General features: G+C 42.0%; 1 protein-coding gene across 5 annotated transcripts in view; it reads right to left on the bottom strand.

Moving 5' to 3' along the window:
• Nucleotides 1-3,742: 3,742 nt before the first annotated feature.
• The window catches only part of RPRD1B (regulation of nuclear pre-mRNA domain containing 1B), an 866,932-nt gene continuing 847,698 nt past the window's right edge, over nucleotides 3,743-22,976 (bottom strand). For all 5 annotated transcript variants that reach the window (XM_044090202.1, XM_044090200.1, XM_044090199.1 and 2 more), the window contains one exon: nucleotides 3,743-4,477. In XM_044090202.1, coding sequence (XP_043946137.1) covers nucleotides 4,328-4,477 — 150 coding nt within the window. In that variant the 3' untranslated portion in view covers nucleotides 3,743-4,327. The remainder of the gene's footprint in view (nucleotides 4,478-22,976) is intronic.

Genomic DNA, 22,976 nt, shown 5'->3' on the forward strand with positions numbered 1-22,976 from the left:
GAATTCTTTGGGGTAAAAGACCACCATGCCTTCACCCTCACATCTATGGAAAGGCATCTGTGTGTCTTAACCTTCCATTCCTTTGGATTTCTTAAGTACATCATTTAATGGGTTTTTTTTTGTGTCATTTCTGCCCCAGTAACTACCAGCAATTTTACATCCCCCCAAATCAGACATGCAGTATTTAGTCAGGCCATCATCTAGGCAGTCATGAGGATGATTTCTGCTCTTGCTGGTAACTTGGCAAGGAGAGCTGCTGGTGACTCTGCCTATGTCCTCCAGTCTGTACATACATGTTTCCTAACATATGCCAACAGTGGCTAATGTCACTGACTTGGGCAGTCATGAAAACATTTTCCCAGCACCACCTCCCCATTTAATGACGGGCCTCAGCTCTTCGACCAGGACCCCTGTAATCACAGCAGCAGCATGAACCAGATGGAAGCCACAGTCTTTCTGGCCTCAGGAAGGTCGCATCTTATTCTCCATGTCTATATCATTCATTAAGTTCTTCATACATTAGTCGAATTTGTGTCATTTGGGCTGTAATAAGGGCTTGCTCCTCTACGCCACCAGCAAAGGCAACACCACTAAAGGTTTTACATATCCCTTATTCTTGCCCCACCGAACAACTTCATGTAACAGTAAATCATTTAAGAATGTTTCTGTATGAAGCAGTGCATCTGCTGCTGAATTACAATGACGGAATATAAGTCATCTGTAAGCCAGGGAAGTATATGATCTTGTAGACACTACATCAACTACAATGCTTGTACTCTGAATAACTCTAGTTACCCCCACCACGTATCCCTTAACATTAAGATGTCAAAACACAGAAACCATTAATTCTGTTAAACTTTTATAAAAAAATATAACAGTCATGAAGTGCTCACAGAAACACAATCAGTATTACATGTGAAATTTAAAATGTTTCCATATTACATTTCCTCGGGAAATGAAGGCTAATGGCTCGTTTCTTTGACATCTGTCTGAGAAAAAAATAAATTGTAAAACCTTATTTGATTCCTCCTGAGAAACCACTCCACCACTGCTTGAAAGTTGGGCAGAAGTGTGGTTGTGTATTTTCATGTTCATCTTTAGGACATTATCCATTTCATACATTTTTTAGACAAATACTTGTGGCCTCCTTTAAGAATCTTTCCTGGACAGTTCTGAAGTATAGCTTGGTTAAAGATCCCTATTCTTTGGAGACAGTAGTTCTCCTAATGCTACTGAAATATCTATACATATACTGTTATGGCAAATGAAATCAAAACTGAAATATTTCTTTTAAATGGAAACTCCTCCTAAACTTAAACACTTTATAAAGAACAGCAGATACTGAAATTTAGTAAAATTAATACATTTTTCTTCAATTTGCTTATGCTCAACACTGACTGAATACCAACTGAGAAACTACAATCTCATAACAGTGACAATTTTGTTGCAAGTATTTTTAGCATGTTCAGTAAAGCTTCAGTGCCAAAGACATCATCTGAAGTTTGTCAAAGAAAACCATAGTCCCAAAAAGGCGGGTTTACTGCTGGTAAACTCTACTGTACATAAGCCTGAAAGGTTTATATCTGTAACTGTTTGACATTCTGACATTTGTTAACATCAGAACTAGAACAGTGAGACCGAATAATTAAAATATGGGATTACATACACCAAGTCTGACACTGCCATTTCTCAAAACACTGCCTTTTTTCTAAGGTATGGAGAGCTTGATGTTGGCATATATACAGTTCATGGGGTGTAGTGGGCTCACCCCCCCCCCCACTAAAACAACTTTAAAGCAGAACAGACATGCTCAACATTTATGGTTCTCCTGTACTTTTGGACTTTGGGGCTTGCATTTCAAGTCTCAGAATTACAATAAGGAGCCCTTTACTTCACCTTGTAGAAAAGCTCACTGGCCTTAACTCCTGCCTTATCACAAAATTATGATCAACTCCAACAAAATTCACTAGCAATTGCCATCACTCTTATACTGCTTGTGTTTTTGTCTTTCGGCTTTTCCCGGTTAAGAGTCGCCACAGCGGAACTCCAGTCCGCTAATGATTGGCAGTTGATTTTTACGTATCGGCTTGCCAGGCCTGACGCACAACCTTCAACGAAGATACGCCCATTCACGCATGTCTCCACGCAGAAAACGCTCTAGCTGAGAATCAAACTGGACAGCGTCTTACTGTGAGGCAACAACGCTACTGCAGCACCACCACCGCAGGTATCACTCATACTGCTGATCAATTGAAAATCACAAGACTCCAAAATACAGGATTAGTGACATGGCTGGATGGAGCCGGACTGCATGCTATAAAGCTAAATATAACTTCTGGAGACTTTTTTCCTAATATGTCAATGAGCAGGCATGCAGCCATTCAAGAACTTTATCTCCTTTTGTACCTCTCATGTCTACAATGCCACAGAGGTTTCCTAATGATAGCTTATGTTGAAGGCACACCTTACATCATAAAGAAAAAGTCCCATCTCTGCTCAGTCTTCTTTTATCCCAATTCTGTCATAATGTGAGGAATACTGCTGTACTAGTAATGGTAAGCAAGCTGCTTATCACCTCGGCTACCTTTGGAAAAGCCCGATATGGAGGCAATTTTCAGTCATTATGCAAACGGACTCTGTGTTGCAGCATATACTGAAAAAGAACATTAAAATTATTTCACATAATATTAAGATGAACAAGGCCAGCAATCTAATTACTATAAAACATGCTAAAGGTATTACAATATAAACTAAATGAGTATCCAAACATAGTGATGTTAGGCTACTGACTGCTTAAATGTGCTCAAAATTCAGAATTAGTAACAGTCAATTTGTAGAGCTTCCAACAGAAAGTGACCAAATGGAAAAATACTTAAAATCAAAACTGATACTAAAAGTAAATTGCACTTAAGTGATGTGCCACTGGAGGAAAACAATAAGCCAGAAGGCAAAACATCAAACTATCAGAACTAGCCATGCAGGCTGACCACTCTCTGCTGAGAGAACACTACAGGTTCATGGGTAGGGTGGTTAGAAGGGACAACAGCTCAATGCACTGAATATCATGCTTTAACACAAAAACATACACAATGCTGACTGGTACACAATTTATATGTTCTAAAAAGCACAAAAGAGCTGCTGATGCAGCATAATTCAAGTGCCCTAACACACAATGCCATTTTAAAAAGAGCACTGTGACTCATGGAGGCACTCAAATAAATGGTTACCATCAGAGCTGCACAATCAGCAGTTCTGGAATTGCTAAATCAAACAAAAAACACCTCTGAGAAGTGATCTCAAAACAAGCTTTGAATGTGAGAGACCACTTAAACCACAATTACACAAAATACTTTGTTACCAGTTCCTTTGTCATAGGAGAATAAAGCTCTACGAGTAAGGTGACCAGAACTTGCTTAGTGGCTGTATAACAGCTACACATAATTACACAAAAATACTTTATATTGCCAGCTCTGTTGCCATACAGGGATAAATCCATGAATACAACCCAGGTGGTTCAGACACATTGCGGTGATGACATGCAGGAGAGGAATGATTTGGTTTGATTGCTCACTGGGGTGAGGGCCACATTAAGCATAATAAAAAAAGCACCCCTTGATTGCCGCTTAAATGGGTGCATAAAGTTCATGTTGCACATTAAAGGTTTCAGTCGTCTCTTGCACAATTCAGACTACTATACATCTATAAATATAAATGTTATTTTCTTTAAAAAAATGGAGAAACATTTCAACTGAACTTTGTATGGATTGTAAAACTTTCAAGTCGTTTCTACAAAGGTAGGATAATTAAAAAAAATAATCTATTACACAGTTTCACTTTCTTGAGAAAATATATTACTGCAATACATTTTTTCCCATGTCAAGTATATATGATCTGAAGAAAATAAAACCAAAAACCAGCAATACAAAGTAGTCTAAACAGCAACTCACTGACAGGGTTTCCCCCAGGAATCAGCAAAAAACATTGAATGGTCAAATCATTTAACAGTGAGGTTCATGGAGGGGCAGTTGACAGGGACAAAAAATAAAATTCTGGTGCTTCTTTAAAGTCAACAGTCTAGTCTTGTCTCCATTCTGTAACAGAATGTGTACAAATAAATTACAGGTAATATTTTGAAACACTCTGTTATCCACTCTGTTTTTTAATACGCGGGACATGGCTGTTCCTTCCTACACACCCTGGTGAAGGAGCAACGAATGCGGATGCTATTCCCAAACCCTGCATTAACACAGGACACTCCTGGGACTGTTTCTGGTTTGTCTCGTCTCCTGCTGGTACCAGCCTGCATGAACGAGTTTTAGCTCATTTTTCAGTCAGTAGAAAATAGATCTCCAGCAGATGGAAGTGGAGCCAATCCACCTGTAACGTTTGGAAGCAGCGAGAGGTCTGGCAGGCTCTGGATGTGAGATTTTAGTTCCTTGCGTACTTGGGTAACTCGAGCCAGCTTCTGTTTATATTCCTGTGAAAATTATGGAAATGAAGGGCAGGCTGTTAGCAGAAACAAAATGGCAGAGCACTTTTGGATAAATGGCAAAATTAAATACAACTGTCTTAGTCAATCATGCATATTTTTTTAGTAACTCATTTTATCACCATGAAGTCCATCTGGATTACTGGTCTTCTAAAGACTGCTAACTTTTTGCTGAGGCAATCTTTTTGTAAATATACAAGATGACAACTACAGTGATGTTACTACCCAAAACATGATGCCCTTCATTCTTTAACTTACTTTCAGACAGGCATGGATCCCGCACAAGGTGACCCTAGGTAGCTGCCTTGGGCCTAAAGTTGGCTGGGGACTCCCATAAACATTACATAGAAAAAAAAAGTCTCATGTCTCCCAACCCCAATTACTGCTCAGCTGCTCACTGTTGAATTGTGAAAACCTCCAGGATCTCTCTCTCTCTCTCTCTCAATGGCGTAAACATACACAGAGACACTTCCTGATACTCTTCACAAACAGAACAGTGTAGTATTTTTAGACTGCCAAAAGTTGATACTGCCATACTTAGTGTCACAAAGAAACTGCTGCTAATCTCCGTTAAGGAAAAGAAACCTTGTTGATGATGTTACTATTTATTCATAGGTAGGTACTAGGCTATTAGCCCTAGGGCCTATATAAGCCTAGCCAAAAATGTACCCTGGCTTTCGCCACCCAAGAAAATAATTTTCCTGTGCCCCTGTCGAGCAGAGCCACAGAAGTGATCCCCGGGGTGAATTTCCTATCTCCCATCCAATCATCAACATTTTTCTTGAAGAGTGCTAATGAGGAGCTCTGTTTGACATAGATAGGTAGTCTGTTCCAGAGTATGGGAAGTCTATGGGACAGGAATCTATCCCTCCAGCATTTTCTGTTTATTGTGGTTACAAGGTTTCGTTCCCTAGAGCTTGTAGCTTGGAGGGATTGGGATTTCTTTAAGTGGGGCATATCCAACAGCTCTGGATTTGACATAGCTTTGTATGTTAGACAGAGATCGCCTCTGAGTAGGCAATATGTGACAGAGTAAAGTTGGAGTTTTTTGAGACGGTCTGTGTAGGGCATCTGTTTGAGGCCAGTAATCCTCTTTGTGAGGTATTTCTGTGACCTTTCCAATTGTTGTAGATGTCTTGTGAGGTACATACCAAAAGGGGCGTTGTACTCTATAACGGGTCTAATGAGTGATGAGTAGAGGGGAACAATGACCTCTTTTTTTCTGGATGAGAAACCTTTTGTGATGAGGTGAGCCACGTAGAAAGATTTCCAGACCACTGTGGCGATGTGATTATCAAAGGAGAGACTACTGTCCACCTGTGTCCCAAGGTCTCAACACATTTTCGGCGTTAAGTAGACTACCAGCTATGTGGTAGTTCATGGGTACAGAGTTTTTACCAAAGGGGATGACAATACACTTTTTGGCATTGAGCTTCAGGCCATGGCTTTGACACCAGGCATCTGTTTCAGTGAGGCACTTTTGTAGTATGTCCACATCGTTAGGAGTTTCGATTATGGCTCCTAGTTTGCAGTCATCTGCAAACTTTGTTAGCCAAAGAACGTCTGTGTTAGCCTGTATTTCAGAGAAGTAGATACCAAACAGGAGAGGACCCAGGACTGAACCCTGTGGTACTCCACTTGTCACTGGTCTGAAGTCAGATTTTGAGTCTGCTACTTTCACAGTTTGGGTTCTTTCCGTGAGCCAGTTGGCGACCCATCTTGTGAGACAGGGATTTATACCTAGTTTAGTGAGCTTATCTATAATTCCAGAGTGGGGGATGGTGTCGAAAGCATTGGCGAGATCTAGATAAGCTGCGTGAACCACCTTACCCTCATCTATGGCTTTGGTGACTGCTTCAAAGTCGTCAATCAGGTTTAGGAGACATGATCTGCCTTTTACAAATCTGAACTGGGTAGGGTCCAGAGCTTGGAGATTACCAATGTCTTTGTTTATGAGTTCCATGATGATACGTTCCATGGCCTTGCAGACCAGGCTCGTCAGGCTAATGGGGCGGTAGTTCCCAGGGTCCGTTGTCGCTCCCCCTTTGTGGAGTGGGATAACTGTCGCGGTGCGCCATTCAGTGGGCACAAAGCCTGAGGTGAGGCTATGACTGAACATGGTACTTGGGTAGGGTGCCAGTTCATTCTGTAATTCATGTAGAACACAGCCTGGGATATTGTCAGGTCCCATGGATGCTGTGTTCTTGGCTTTGGAGAGTGTGTTTTTTACCTGTGCAACCGTGATTACAGGAACTTTGCATTCTTCCGGTATAGAGATGGGCCCTCTAGGTGGGGGGGGGGGGGGTAAAGTTAGCTCTGAACCTATCTGTCAGGATTTGTGGGTTGAGGCACAAAAGGGAAAGCCATACTTGAAGTGTGAAAGAAGGATACCCTTGCCTTTTGCAGCTCTGGCAAGGAGGGTAGGGGGAGAGATGAACTAAGTGATGTTTATTGGTCTAATATAGTAAGAAGTTGATTCTGGCTTGTAACTTTTGAAAATGTTTGCTTACACTGCAGCCATGTGACATTGGAATTAGTATAACTATGTAAGGGGATGGAAAGGCTTGCGCCTTGCAAAAATACTTAATTTAATTTTAGTGGACAATAAACTGAGTCTTAGCAAATGTTATGATTTTGTGTTTAAGGACTATTTTCCTGCAATTGACGAATCATTATGAAACCAAAACTATAGCTTAGATTATGCCTACTTTTCTAGAATGAAAGATGTGCTTAGCCATGTAGACAACTCTCACTCTCAAGGAACACTTTCTAAATTCAGTCAGGATTACTGGATGCCTACAAGAAGATATCCTAATGTGCTCTACTGTTCAGATTGAGAATTAAATACCTGTTCCAAACAATATTCCCTCAAATACCTGGATAAAACAAGGTAAAAATCATGTCACAATAAGCTGCAAAAGCACATAGGAACATGACAGACAGTTTAGTTCTTACAAGCTTGTATACTAACAAGCACCATCTGCACAAACGGACTAGTAAGCAGGCATACAGAAATCACCTGGAAAAGGAAGACAATGTCCTCTTTTCATATATGGGTCTGGCATTACACACCTTCATAAAAAGCAGACCCTATCTCCAGGCACCCCAACTTCTGGAATAGACAAAGGACTGTGTGTATGCAGTTTCTATTTGTGGCAGTTGTGCAAACAATTATCTAAGATTCTTATGTATGCTGTAAATCTCCTGGGATGCTTGCACAAGTACGTTTCCTAACATGACTTACTGGTTCAACTTCCAGACAAAACATGGCTTCCACCCTTGTCTGTTTAGATTCAAGGTCGAGAGAGAACATTTAAGACTCCAGAAACTATAAAGCACACAAGGCAGAATATGTTGCTCATCCCATTCCTAATACATGTGCTCGAAGATAGTTTTGATTACTGGAACCAACGTCTTGGAGGCAAAAGAAAGCCATGTACTCATCATCCCTAGGATGGATTACTTATCTCTTATGATAACCCATATATGTAAATAGCATTTGTCTGCATGTAAGTGACCAACTGTGTGGTGTGGTAATCATTTTTCACTGGCATGGGGTGATACTAACAGCACTTCGGACTGTTAAGAAAGGCCCCATAGACGTCTAACCAAGAACACTGTAGGCCTAAAGTTCCTGTGGCATCAGGAAAAGCTTGAAGCACTATAACGTTACTCATTTTCTTATAGACTCTCCCATGACAATCTATGCCTTTTTTTTTTTTAAATGAGAAACATCTTTATTAAATTATCTCTTATGACATAGGCAATCATAAAATGAAAACAAACCATACTGACAATCTTAGATGCAAGCATTATACATCACAAACCATATTGACAATTTCAGTTGCAAACATTATATATCACTAATAATTAGTCTGCACGGAATCTTTAAAGTCTGCCATCTCATTACACTCTCAGTAAATATGTTCTCAATTACCTCCTCCTTTCCCCATCACACCTCCAACATTTGCTATCTACCCGAGGAAAAATTTTCTGGACTTTACACTTGGGGTACAAAAATACCTATGTAAACATTTCCAAGCAAAAATCCTAAATCTTCCAGATTTTGCTGCATATTTGGAAGACATGCATATATCCCCCTATTATTTCTTTGTGAATCACTTATCCAGTCTCTTTTTCCAACCCTTTCTAACCTCCTCTGACTGATTAATAGTTACGATGCAATATTTTATATGCTCTACTAATTATTCTTTAACAGCAGGTTCTGTTCTAGATTCTACTAAAAACTCTAATACTGATGGTCTTTCATATAGGACCCCCCTTCTTTCTCTTTGCCTATACTCTTGTATCAGTCCTTGACAGGGAAGGCAATCTCTAACCTTCAGTCCTAATTCTTGGCGTCTTCCCATTCTATTACCTTTTCTTCTCTAGGTATTTGCTCCCAATACCTCAATTCCTTTGCCAGCTTTTTCCAATAAATTCCATCCCCCTCTTACCTACTGTCTGTAACCCTAACTGCAGTCAACCCTATCGGCAGAATCTCCTGTCTCCATTCCTGTGTTGTCTTAGTTCTTAGAATACTTTCCGCTACTTTATGAATATTGCTATTCTCCTTAAAGATCTACATTCAAAATCTCAGTCTCTCCTTGTTCCTTGAGCTTCCCCCATTTCATCATCATCCCTTTCCACTTTGAATTTGTTTTCTGCATGTGTTACGTATAGGAGCCTTAACTGTGTAGCTCTGAACTAGTCCTTCAAATCAGTTAATCCCAATCTGCCCTGTTCTACTAGAAGAGTCATCTTATTCCACTTGACTCTTGCCACCTTCTCTTCTTAGACAAAATCACTGAGCTCTATTAATTGCTATCCAAGACTTTTCCTCTGGTCGATAAAAACATGCCTGACCTGTGTACAAGACTAAAGGGACTAAACATTTCAACTGCTTGTATCTTGCTATCCATATAACAGTTTCCAATTTCTCAGTTTTTGTATTATCTTTTGTTTAGCCTCTTCCCACATATCCTTAAGCTGCCACACGAGAATCATTGTTAATCTATACTCCTAAGTACTTCATTTTACATCCCCATAAATATGGACACTGCTAAACCAATTTGTGTGTGGATATATAACTTACAGCTATTACACCTTTGTTTTACCTTCATTAATCTGGCATCCTAAAATGATTCAAAACTGTCTCAATGTTCCACAACAATGAAATGTCCTTTTCTGTGTTTTTTTTCAGGTATAAAATAATATCTGCAAATAGATCCAGCTTTTCTTGACTACCATACCAATTACATCCTTGAATTTCTGAGTCCCTTATTTTCTTTGCCAAATGGTTCTAAATATAATGTAACTAACAAAGGGGAAAAATGACACCCCGCCTGGTTCTTCTGCTCAAGCAGAAATTATCAGAGAGGAAGTCACCACTTTAATTTTTGCCTGCGATTCCTCATGCATCCTCCTAATCAACCTTATAGTTTTATCATGAAATGCAAATGGTTCCATTGCCCTGCTCATAAAGTCCCAGGTTACCCGTCAAATGCTTTCTCTGCATCAAGACCTACAAACAACAGTGGTATTTTTCTTACATTCCGATTCCCTCTGAATCATCAATGCTCTGTTAATGTTTTCAAATGTTTGTCTCCCCTTCACAAAGCCACACTGATCCATATCTATCAATCTTGGCATCACTTTTGCCACTCTCTTAGCCTCTATAGACACTTTATAATCATGGTTTATATTGAAATGGGCCTGTATGAAGCTGGATGTGATGGGTCTTTACCCTGTTTAGGTATTACAACCACCACCGCTGTTTTCCAGGATGTTGGTACTTCCCCTCCTCTTAAAATACGGTTAAACAAACCCTTCCAGATCTTTATCAGTTTTCCCTCCTAGCTTCCAAACTTCCACAGGAATACCATCTATTCTTGGGTCTTTCCCGTGGATTGTTATACATCAACCTTTTATCTACTCTCCTCCTATCCTGTTAGTAATTGAGCCTCATTTACTTTTAACCTTGGCATATTTAATTCTTCCATAAACATTTCTATTTCTACCTTTTCTTGATTTCGATATTTCTCTGCTTTATACAGACTTTCACAGAATTTCCAAAATATTTCTAGTGCCTCTACAGGCTCTCTTGTTATCTTCCTTGTTATAAGCTCTCTAAAGCTTGGTAACAGCCCTTTGCACTTTCTGTTGCCTGAGTCGTTGTGCTAAAAGTTTTAGTGCTCTACAGTTATTATTAAAAAAACATTTGTTTAACAGCAATATTTCTAAACTCATACATATTATCAAGATAATCCCTTATTTTCTGTTTAGCGTTCTGCAGTTGCTCCTCTTCCTGCTTTGTGGGATTCCCTCTATTCTGCAATACTTTAATATTTGTTAGTCCCTCTAAATAATTCTGGTTACTTCTTTATCTTTTATTTCCACCCTATCTTTAAACTCTCTTAATTTTATTCCATTTCCTAGCTATATTTTCAGAAGAAATTTATACCTTCTCTAATATCTCCTGAATAGTTTCCACTACCATTTCCTTAAATTCCTCCCTTTTCAACAGAGAGGTGGGAAAGTGCCAGTGTCTCATTTTATTTCATTACCCTGTGTTTATATTTTAGTTATTATTGGTGCATGATCTGAAATGGTTACTGGGTACATATCAAAACTTTCAATGAAATGCGCATATTCCTGTGAAATGTAAAATCTGTCTAGCCTAGCCCAATTTGTGTATTGGGGAATAATATGTAAATTCATTCCAAACTCCTAGTACTAAATTCACAGCTTCCATGCCAAATATGTTCACAAACTACTTTAAAAATCTACCGTCATTTGTTATATTTTCCCTTCTGGGCCCCCCAGACACATCTTCACTGCTGCAAATGAAATTCCAGTCCCAACCTACAAGTAATATTCCTTGCTGAAAGCCGATTATTTCTCCCAGAATTTTCTTGAGCTCCATTACAGCAGTTTTAGATGGAATATAAATGTGTGCCAGTGTTACCATCCTCCCTTGCCAGTAGCCCCTTAATACCAAAAATCTACCTTTAGCATCTTTTTATCCTCTTCTTATCACTACTGTAGCTCCTTTTGCAATTAATACAAGTACTCTTCTATTCTTTGTCCCAGGTAGTGCTCTGAATAACTAACCTGAAAACCTTTCTTTATCAAATTCACGTTAATTTCTTTCCAAGTGTGTCTTGCGTAGCACACATATTTGCACTCTACATTTTTTAATACAGTTCACTACTCTCTCTTTTTTGTACTTATCTATGAGACCATTAGCATTTAAAGACATTACAGAAAGCATAATTTGTTAAAAAGTTATTATTCCCACCTTTTATGTGCAACAGCTTTTTTGCGAAGTGTCTAGCTCCAGCTTTTGTGTTACAAGCATACACAGAGTTTGGCAGGTTGATGTTTTATGCAGTTGTTTCTTGTCATATCCATTTGACCCTATGTCACATCTTACAAAATGTTTTGTTTTATTGAAAGCCTTCAAAAAAAAACAGACACCCAATATCCCCTAAAACCTATTAACTTCATACTAACACACAAAACTATGTACATCTTGAAATATTGAAGTTTTACCCTCCTAATGGGAAAGTACAGTTTTGTACCTACCATAAATGTAGATGTCCGATAGGTATGCAACTGCAGTCCTGACATATGGGTTGTCCTGCCTCAGGCAGCCCTTCGGTCGGCCGGATTCCAAAGTCTGGGTCCGGCGTCGGCTGATGTCGCCCTTGCCCCGACGTCAGAGCACCTGGGGTATAAAAGCGTCAGCCGACGCCATCTTCTTCAGTGTTTCTTGCCCCAGATGCCAGGTGCCCTCTAAGGAAGGCTAAATTTTGAAAATAGAGAAAAAATTCCAGACAAGTACAACAACATAAAAACAAATACACCATAAAAGATTACCCCAGGTAGCTAAAATGAGGGGTAGAAACCCAAAAGAATACCACAGAGGGGTAGGTGGGAGGGAAAACCTGACTGCAGTTGCATACCTATCGGACATCTACATTTATGGTAGGTACAAAACTGTACTATGTCCTTCAAGGATGCAACTGCAGTCCTGACATATGGGTTGAATACCATAGCCAACCTGGGGGTGGTAGGCACTAAGACAAAGATGGTGTAGCTAAAATGCCCTGCAGAAGCAAACCCTGCTCTGGATCTGGAATATAAAGGCAGGTTGTAATGTTTGGAAAATGTATGCATGGCGCTCCATGTAGCAGCTTCTAAAATGTCTTTTGTTGCCACTCCTCTTAAAAAGGCTGTGGAGGTGGCTGTAGCTCTGGTGGAATGTGGCCTGATGTCAGCTGGCACAGTTTTTCCATGAAAAGAGTAGCAGAATCGAATGCAATTTCCAATCAATTTAGAAATTGTCTGTTTGGAAATTGCTTTTCCCTGCAATCCAGCAGCGTAAGCTACAAAAAGCTGGTCAGATTTTCTGTAAGACTTTGTTCTGTCCAAGTAGTAGCGCAACTGTCTGTGTATGTCCAAGGTGTGCAGAAGTCTCTCTCCTTTATTTTGAGGATTGGGAAAGAAGGTAGGCAGGTGGATAGCTTGATTCAGGGACACCCTGGATACCACCTTTGGCATGAATGACGGATTGGTTCTCAAAGAAACTCTGTCCTGATGAAAAATGAGAAATGGTTGTATTGCCATAAGGGCCTGTAGCTCAGAGACTCTTTTTGCTGAGGTTACTGCCAGAAGGAAAGCTGTCTTCCAAGACAGAAATTGCAACTCTGAAGATGCTGCTGGTTCAAAGGGAGGAAGAGTTAATTTTTCCAGCATGAAGTTGAGGTCCCATGCAGGCAGTGGTGGTTTCCTAGGAGGGTTGATGTTCTTTATACCTCTTAGAAACTGTCTTAGCAATGGGTGAGAAAATACAGGCGGACCAGTGTTACATTTGGCAGATATTGCTGAAGCATGTATTTTTATGGAAGAATATGAAAGGCCATTGTGGAGCATTTCAGCCAAATATTCTAGGATCTGTGGAATGCTCATCACTGATGGGTCTTGACCCTTTTTGCTGTTCCAGATAAGAAATCTCTTCCATTTTGCTGAGTATGTTTTTCTAGTGGAAGGTCTACGCGCTTCCAGGATGATATCTTTTACCCTTTTGGAGAGTGTATTCTGAGGAATAGTCATGGAATCTTCCAAGCTGCCAGCTTCAATGTTTTCAAGCTGGGGTGTAGTGTCCTGTAATTGTGCTGAGTCAGAAGAAGTGGCCATTGAGGAAGGAGCCACGGATTGGTGTCTGTCAAGTTCCGTAGCAGTGGGTACCAGTGTTGTCTTGGCCAGTCTGGAGCTATCAGTATAACTTTCGGTTGCTCTGTCTTGATCTTTAGTAACACCTTGGTCATCAAAGGAAGAGATGGGAAGGCATATAGTGTTAGAGAGTTCCAACTGAAGGAGAGAGCGTCCACCTTCCATGCTTGAGGATGGTATGTCCTTGTGCAAAACTTTTTCAGATGGTGATTGAGATGGGAGGCAAAAATATCTATGTCCGGCCTTCCCCATGCTTGAGTTATTTGTAAGAAAATGTCTGGATGCAACATCCATTCGTGTGGATCCATGATGTTTCTGCTTAGGCTGTCCGCCAGAACATTGTCCTTCCCTGGTACAAACGGGGATTGTAGCTCCATTTTCAATTGTAAGGAAATATCCCAGAGATTCATTGCCAGTCTGCAAAGAGGGTAGGAATAGGTACCTCCTTGCTTGTTTATGTACCACATAACTGTGGTATTGTCTGTCTTTATTAGTAGATGACCCTGATGCATGAACTTTTCGAAGGCCTTGATTGCATGTATCACTGCCAGCATTTCTTTTTGTTTGATGTGCAGGTGCTTTTCTTTTTGTGTCCATCGTCCTTGAATGCATCTGCCCTCCATGTGAGCCCCCCATCCATGGTCTGAGGCATCCGTTGTTATGGTTTGACTTGTATGAGGGTTGCTGAAAGGCAGGCCTTTGTTTATCTGGCTTGCTTGAGCCCACCACAGAAATTCCTTTTGAAGGCATGGAATGAGTGGGATCAATGCTTCCAGGCTGTGGCTGTGTTGAGACCATAGACTTTTTAGATACCATTGTAGTTTCCTCATATGCAGCCTTGCGTGTGGAATCAAAAGAATGCAAGATGCCATGAAACCCAGGGCCTGCAGGATTTTCCTTGCAGTCATCTGGGTGTGTGTTGCCAATTTTCTGAAGTATTCTGGTAATTGTTTTTGTTTTTCCTTTGTCAGAAACGCCATCTGGGTGTTTGTGTCCAGTGCGGCACCCAGGAAAGGTATTTGTTGGGATGGTACGAGATTTGATTTCTGAATATTGACTGTGTATCCCAAGGCCTGCAGTAGGTGAATGACATAGTCCAAGTTTTTTAACAAGGCTTGTTGGCTGTCCACTTGTATAAGGCAGTCGTCCAGGTAAGGGTATATTTCTATCCCCTGAAGTCTGCAATGTGCAATTACTGATGCCAGGCATTTTGTGAATACTCTGGGCGCAGTAGATAAGCCAAAGGGCAATGCTGAGAATTCATAATGCTCTGAGCCTGCAAGAAATCTGAGGTATCTTCTGCAACTTTGTCTGATTGGGACATGCAGGCATGCCTCCTTGAGGTCCAGAGTTACCAGCCAAGACCCCTTGCCCAGCATGGGAAAAAGTTGCTGTAAAGTCAGCATTTTGAATTTTGGCACAATAAGGTAAGTATTCAGTGCGGACAAGTCCAGAATGGGTCTCCATTGGTTTTCTTTTCTTGGAACAAGGAACAGTCTTGAATAAAATCCTTGGCTTTGTTCTGCAGAAGGAACCTTTTCTATTGCTCTTATTTGAAGTAGGTTTGTTATTTGTTTGAGTGCCTCTGCCCTTTGATTTGGTGGCAGGTTTGGCCTGCCATGTCTTGTTGGTAGTGTATGAAAATGGAATCTGTATCCTTTGTCTATTATGTCCAGTATCCATTTGTCCTTTGTAATATTGTGCCAATTTTGTGAGAATAAAGATAATTTTCCGCCCAAAGGTGCTTCTAATTGAGCCCTGGATGGTGGAGTCAAAGTCAAGTCAATGAGATTGTCCCTGCGGAGCAGTGGAAGGTCCTGCCCCACCTCTCTGGTTCGGAGGCTGCCATTGACGTCCTCTGTAGGAGCCTCGAGTTTGCCCTCTACCTCTGCCACGTCTGTTTTTGCCTCTTTGAAATTTGTCTGTGTCTGGAAAGGACCAATGCTTAGAAGGCCAATTCCTGCTGAATCTTGGAGGCTGTACCTGGAGGAAATCTTTGACTGTTTGCACTGATTTTGCCTTTTCCTCTATTTTCTTTAAAACCTCTTGCGCAGTAGCACCAAATAGCGTATGTTTCTCTAGTGGTGCGTCCAAAAGCTTAGTTTTCACATGGTCTGGCAATGTTTGTTCCTAGCATGTCTGCGTATGACAGCACCTGTCATTGCTGCTCTACATGAAGATTCCAATGCATCATATCCACACTGTAGGAAATGGTTGCTAACCTGCTGAGTATTATGAACCAATTCCTGTAACCCCTTTCTATCTAATGGTTCAGTGGAAGCCAATTTCTTTTGCAAGTCATCCAAAATGTATTCCTGATACTGAATCATATGAAATTTACAATTTAATTCTCGCATAGAAAGGGTGGAAGATGTATATACTTTCTTGCCCCACCTCTCTAAAGCCCTAGAATCTCTTTCCGAAGGAAGTGGATTCTTAGCAGTAGTGGAGGAAACCCCTTTAGGCCCCTGAGAAATAGTTTCAGGGTCAGCAGTATGGCCCTTGTACAGAAATTGATGCATGTCTGGGACCCTGTAGTACCTGTCTGGCTTGACAGGAGCAGGGGGGAGGGAGTCAGGGGAAACACTAGATTCTAAGTACACATCATCTAAAACATTTAAAACTGGAGGAATAGCTAAGGGTCTATGCTGAGGTAGCTTTAAAAATTCCCTTAACCTTTTCCTAGAATCTGAGTATTCTTGGCCTTGCCATTTGAAGTGTTCCCTCATGGAATGAAGAGTTTCCCCAAATGAAAACTCCTCAGGAGGAGAAGCAGAGGGAATGGATTCCTCCACATCAGAATCCTCGTAGGCCGGGAAGGCCTCCTCCTGGTATTCTGAATGTGCAGAATCACCTGAGGCCTCATCGGAGGACTGGGGATCTACCTGCTCAACCCTAGGCCTCTTGACAGAAGGCGGCTGAGAGCCTCTATCTGGATGTGGCTGAGAACCCCTAATTAAAGAAATAAGGTCCTCAGCTAAACTTAAAATTTGAGAACCAGAAGTGGATCCCAGAGAAACAGATCTTGGAGGGAGAGACTTAGCCTGTTTGGCAGCCTTAGCACGTGTGTAGGTCTTAATGGACATAGACACTGGAGGCCTGGCAGCCCCGCATGCTGGAGTAGTCTTATCCACTGGAATGGTGTCAGAAATATCCTGGGCTACGGTCTCAGAGGGGAGAACAGAAACCAGCACCGAGCTGGCCTCCAGTACCGAAGTAACCGGTGGGGCGGTGTCGTCGGTCTGTAGCGGTTGTGAAACCGGCTCAGAAGAGACCGAGACACTCGCGGTAGGCCTAAGCGTGGTGTCGGCCGAGACCGCGGACCGCGGGTGTCGGTCCCTATCCTTCCGTTTTTTAGGTAAATGTGCTGTCGGAAGCTCCGACGGCATGATATAACAGAAATCTTCCCCAAAATAATCCTGTGCAAACTCTGCCTGACGCCTAAGAGTGCGCTTATTGAAAGAAGCACAAGCTGTACAGGCCGAGACGTTGTGTTCTGGGCCTAGGCAGGGTAAGCAGTAAGAGTGGAAATCCTTATGAGGTATTGGTTTCCCACAAGTTAAACAATTATTAACTTTTACAGTTTTATCTGACATCGGCTGAGGCAAGAAAAGGTCCCCAACGGGGTACTTAGCTTTTTTGAAGACTTCAGTGCTGAAAACACAGGAGCTAGTCGACCGGCACTTGCGAACTGCTTCTGCTTCGGGCGCCACGCGGCAAGAAAGACTGGAGAAGATGGTGTCGGCTGACGCTTTTATACCCCAGGCGCTCTGACGTCGGGGCAAGGGCGACATCAGCCGACGCCGGACCCAGACTTTGGAATCCGGCCGACCGAAGGGCTGCCTGAGGCAGGACAACCCATATGTCAGGACTGCAGTTGCATCCTTGAAGGACATCAAGTTTTCCAAACTGACAGCCCCACACACACAGACTTGGGTTAACCTAAAAATAAAGAGTATCCATGCTACAATGCATGGTACAGCCTGTGATTCTACTACGTGTTGTCTGGTTTTACTTTATCTTGATAGCTCTCCCAGCTAGGAGAACAAGTGAATGCTTCCAGAAAACATTATCTCCTATTTCTTTTTATCAGATTGTCTCCATGGAGACATGAAGACTAGATACAAAGTTGCTACTAAAAGCATACATTTACTTGCTAGAAAAAAGCTTTAGAATATTCAATGTTCTTTTTAATTTAATTGCTTTCTCTTAAAACTTACACAGATCAAGCTAAGGGCCTTAATCCAGTCATTCCCCTATGCAGGAACGAGAAAATGTACATCAAATTTTATTTTGTCATGCTCTTTTGACCAGAATTTTCTTCTTTTATACTGCAGTGGCTACATTTCTTAAAATTGAACAAGGAGAAACAAAGAAGGGAGAAAGAAATAGGAGCATCTGTTTACATTAGTATCCCCATTACACTTAACAAAAATAACTGAGAAAACTTTGCTTTCTAGCATGTAAAGAAAATCATGCACTATAAAAATATTACTATTAATAAAAAAAATATTTTACTTACAGTTAACTTTCTCCCTCCTCTTCCTCTCACGTAAGTATTTTTCTGAACATTAATGACATGAAGTAGTGCATATGCTTTAGAATCCCCTACAGGTTTAACAATGTTAAAAAAGTCCAGTACTTCCAGATTTAAAATCTTGTTTAACATTTTACAAACATAATTATTGCTTTGTAATCCCACATTTGCCAATTTCCAAGCTACTGGTTTTATTCCTGTTCATCTCCATCTCCCAAATCCTGTCTCTGCTTCATTTCCAACATACTCTCAAGTCTTCTAGTCAACTCTTGTGCTTTTTTCCTTCTCTCAAAAATATTCCCTTGAAACACTGGAAAAGGTCTGACTGGTGAACTCTCCTCCTATTTCACAGATTACTTGTTGGACAATTTTTTGTATTTTCTCCTTAGCAAGTACTGCATCAAAAATTATTTTGTTCCTCCAGAAAAGAATATTTTGAAGACAGCTGGAGAGAGCAGTTTGAATTTCATGCCTGCTTCTCGACATTCCTTGAACAGTGGAATAAATTTACTCCTCTTCTGCTTGGTGTACAGTCATTCCCACACACACTTTGCTGTCTCACTTTTAGTACCTTGTCCTTCTGCCCCAGTTTTGTCAGAATCAACTCCTCCTGCTGGTAGAAAGTACAGTTGTGTACACTTACCATAAATGTAGATGTTCGAGTGTATTCACCGTTGCAGTCATCACATTTGGGTTATTCCTGGCAGAGTAGCCCTCGGCTGACCTGAATACCAGAGGCATAGTATTTCTGCATTGGTTGCTGTCGTTCGAGGACTGATGTCAGGTCGTCAGTAGTATAAACTAAGGCAGCCAATGCCATTGCATCAGTTTTTCTTGACTTAACCTGTAAGGAGCCCTCAAAGTAGGAAGCCAGGTTCTGGTGTAAGAACCCCGCCAGTGGAAAATAAATACCAATATGTCCCTTGGAAAGGAAAGAAAGAATAAAGGGGGATGGAGGGAGGGAAACCAGGACTGCAACAGTGAATACACTCGAACATCTACATTTACGGCAAGTGCACACAACTGTATTATGTTCTTCATGTTTCACTGTTGCAGTCATCACATTGTGGTATATTCCCAAAACTGAGGAAATGGGTGGAGGCAGTCAAGGAAACTAAGGGCTGGCTAGGATGGCAAACCCTGCCCAGGATTTGGAGAAGAGAGGCATGTGGTAATGCTTGGTAAAAGTGTGAACAGATGTCCAGGTGGCAGCCTTAAGGATGTCCCTGGTGGGGACTCCTCTTAGGAAAGTTGTAGATGTGGAGGCTGCTCTGGTGGAGTGTGTCCTGACCCCCTTGGGGGGAGGCTTTCCATGCTGTTAGTAGTAGAAATGGATGCAGTGTGCTATCCATCTGGAAATCATTTGCTTGGAGATGGCTTTGCCTTCTTTCCCTGTAGTAAAGCTAACCAGCAACTGATCAGACTTTCTGAAGGATTTAGTCCTGTCCAAATAGAATCTGAGCTGTCTGTACACATCTAGAGAGTGAAGAATCCTTTCCCCCTTGTTCTGGGGATTAGGAAAGAAGGTGGGCAGATGAATGGATTGGTTGAGAGCCACACTGGACACCACCTTGGGCATGAAGGATGAGTTATTTCTGAGGGATACCCTGTCTGCATGGAAGATGAAGGGTTCCACAGCCATGAGTGTATCTCAGAGACTCTTCTGGCTGAAGTGATGGCCAGAAGGAAAGCCGTCTTCCAGGAGTGGAATTTTAGCTCTGCAGAAGAAGCTGGTCCGAAAGGGGGCAGCGTGAGCTTTTCCAAGAGAAAATTAAGGTTCCAAACTGGCGTTGGAGTCCTTTTGGGGGGCCTTATGTTGCTAGGCCCTCTGAGGAACTGTTTGATCAAAGGGTGTGAGAAAAGTGGCTGCTCAGTGAGCTCAGCAGAGGCATGAATTTTTATAGAGGAGAAAGACAAACCACTGTGTAGTAGGTCAGCGAAGTAATCCAGGATGAGAGGGATGGAGGGCTGTGCCATACTGGCTCTCTTAGCCTGGATCCAGGTGCAGAACCTTTTCCATTTACCTGCATAAGATTTTTTGGTTCTAGGATGTCTGGCCTCACGTATAACATCCAGAACCTGTTTACTTAGAATGGCAGATTGGGGTTAGGGAATAAGCCAAGCTGCCAAATTGAGCATTTTTCTAATTTGGGATGCATGAATTTCCCTTCCCTCTGGGTCAGTAGGTTTAAAATCTGAGGAAGATGCCATGGAGGCAGTGGGGACAGGCTGCGCAGCAGTGTTGTTGGGGACAGTCAGGAGCTATAAGAATGGTCCCCTTTTCTTCCCTTACTTTGAGCAGTACCCTTGGGATGACAGGTAGGGGAGGAAAGGCATAGACCCATAAACTGACCTAGGGGAAGGACAGGGCATCCACTTTCCAAGTCATGCAGTGATGCTTCTTGGTGCAGAATTTTCTGAGCTGATGGTTGGTGTGGGAGGCAAAGAGGGTGTCCTTCGAGGTTCCCCATTTCTGAGTTATTAGGGTGAAGGTACTTCTGTTGAGTTGCCACTCGAGTGGGTCCAGAAGGTTTCTGCTTAATTGGTCTGCCAGAGAGCTGAGAGAGTCTAGTAGGAATTGTGCTAACAGGTATAGTTGCATGGAAGAGGCTGTGAGGCAAAGGGTCATGGCCAGCCTGCACAGACGGTAGGAGTGAGTCCCTGCTTGTTGATGTACCACATCACAGTGGTGTTGTCTGTTTTGATCAGGAGAACCCCTGGAGAGAGAAGGGGTTTGAAAGCTATCAAGGCTTCATTGGCCCTGTATGCACCTGCCGTCCAGGTGTGTACCCCAAGCGTAGTTTGATGAGTCTGTGGTGAGGGGTCTGGGTGGCAGGGGTTGGGGAGAAGGGCAGTCCCTTTTTGTGGGAGCATGCTGTTGCCCACTAAAGAAATTACTTTCTGAGGCAAGGAATTATAGGTAGAAGAGTTTCCAGGTCTTGAGAGTGTTAACACCAAAGGGTCTTTAGGTACCACTGAAGTTTCCTCATGTGCATTCTGGTACATGGAATGAGTAGTATGCAAGATGCCATGAAGCCCAGAGCTTGCAGGACCTTCCTTGCAGATAGCTGGGGCCTGGTGGCTAGTTGAGAGAAAAAGATTGTCAGGAAAATTTGTTTCTCTGGTGTAAGGAATGCCATCTGGGATACTGTGTCCAGACTTGCTCCCAGGAAGATTATCCTTTTGATGAGCACCTGTTTGGACTTCTTTTTCATTGATTGTAGATCCTAGGGAGGTTAGTAGTTGCTTTACAAAGGCCAGGTGGCTTGAGCAGCTTTTCCTGGCTGTCTGCCTGAATAAGGCAGCCGTCTAAGTATGGGTAAATTTGAATATTTCTTTGCCTGCAAAATGCAATGGCCAAAGCCAGACATTTTGTAAAAACTCTGGGAGCAATAGATAAGCCAAAGGGAAGTGCAGAAAACAGAAAGTGTTGAGATCCTGCCCTAAATCAGAGATATTTCCTGCATGATTCCCTGATAGGGATGTGGAAGTAGATCTCTTTTAGATCTAGGATGGCTAGCCAAGCATCCTTGGACAGCATGGGTAGCAGCTGCTGGAGGGTGAGCATTTTGAATTTTAGGATCACCAGGAAGGTGTTTAGAATTGATATATCGAGGATGGGGTGCCAAGTGCCCTCATTTCTGGGCACCTGAAATAGTCTGGAATAGAAGCCTTGGCCTATATGTTCTGCGGGAATGTGCTCTACTGCTCTCATAGGGAGAATGGAAAGTATTTGCTTTTGAGCCTCTTCCCACTGATTTGGTGGTAGATCTGGGAACCCTTTTGGGGTTGGAAGGGTATGAAAGTAGAATTTGTATTCCTGAGACACAATGTTCAGAACCCATTTGTCCTTAGTTATGGTGGCCCAGGTGCTTGAGTGAAATGAGAGTTTTCCTCCTAGGGGTAAGTGAAGGTGGGCAGAGGGGGGGAGGAGATGAGTCATTGTGAGTTCTTACCATAAGGGGGTGGCTTAGAACTCCCTGTTTTTGAAGTGAAGGCAGTCCGATGCTTAGATCTCTGCATTCCCTGGGGCTGCTATCTGGGTGGCCTGTTTCCACGGGGCCTAGGCTGGGCTGGTTTACTCGGAGCAGGAAAGGAACAATGCTTGGCAGGACAATGCCTGCTGAACCTAGGGGGGCTGGACCTGTAAAAAATCTTTTAACTGTTTGCATAGATTTTGTTTTTTCTTCCATCTTTTTTAAGACCTCTTCTGCCTTAGTGCCAAATAAGTTATCTTTGTGCAAGGGGTTATCCAACAATTTAGATTCAATATGGTCTGGCAGGGGGTGTTAAGCCATGCATGTCTTCTAATGACAGATCCAGCGACTGCTGCCCTGTAAGAAGCTTCTAAGTCATCAAAACCACAGTGCAAAGTGGGTTTAGTTACTTGGCTTGCAGAATGCTTTTAGTCTTGTAAATCTTTACATTCTGCCCAAGTAGGAAGGGAAGACATTTTTTGATTAAGGAGTTCCACAGTATGTTGCTAAAATTTCAGCATATGGAACTGACAATTTAGTGCCCTGACAGCAAGAGTAGCTGAGGTGTATACTTTTTTACATCAGTCCAATGCTTGGAAATCCCTGTCTGAGAGTGTGGGATTCTTAGCAGTGGTTGCTTTAATTCCTTTTGGCCCTTGGGATATGACCTCAGGGTCAGCTGTTGGATTTTTAAAAAGATATTGGTGTGAGTCAGGGAGTCTATAGTACCTGTCAG

Source organism: Protopterus annectens, chromosome 12.part0 (assembly GCF_019279795.1).
Source record: "Protopterus annectens isolate FY-2018-M chromosome 12.part0, PAN1.0, whole genome shotgun sequence".
Taxonomy (NCBI): Eukaryota; Metazoa; Chordata; order Ceratodontiformes; family Protopteridae; genus Protopterus; species Protopterus annectens.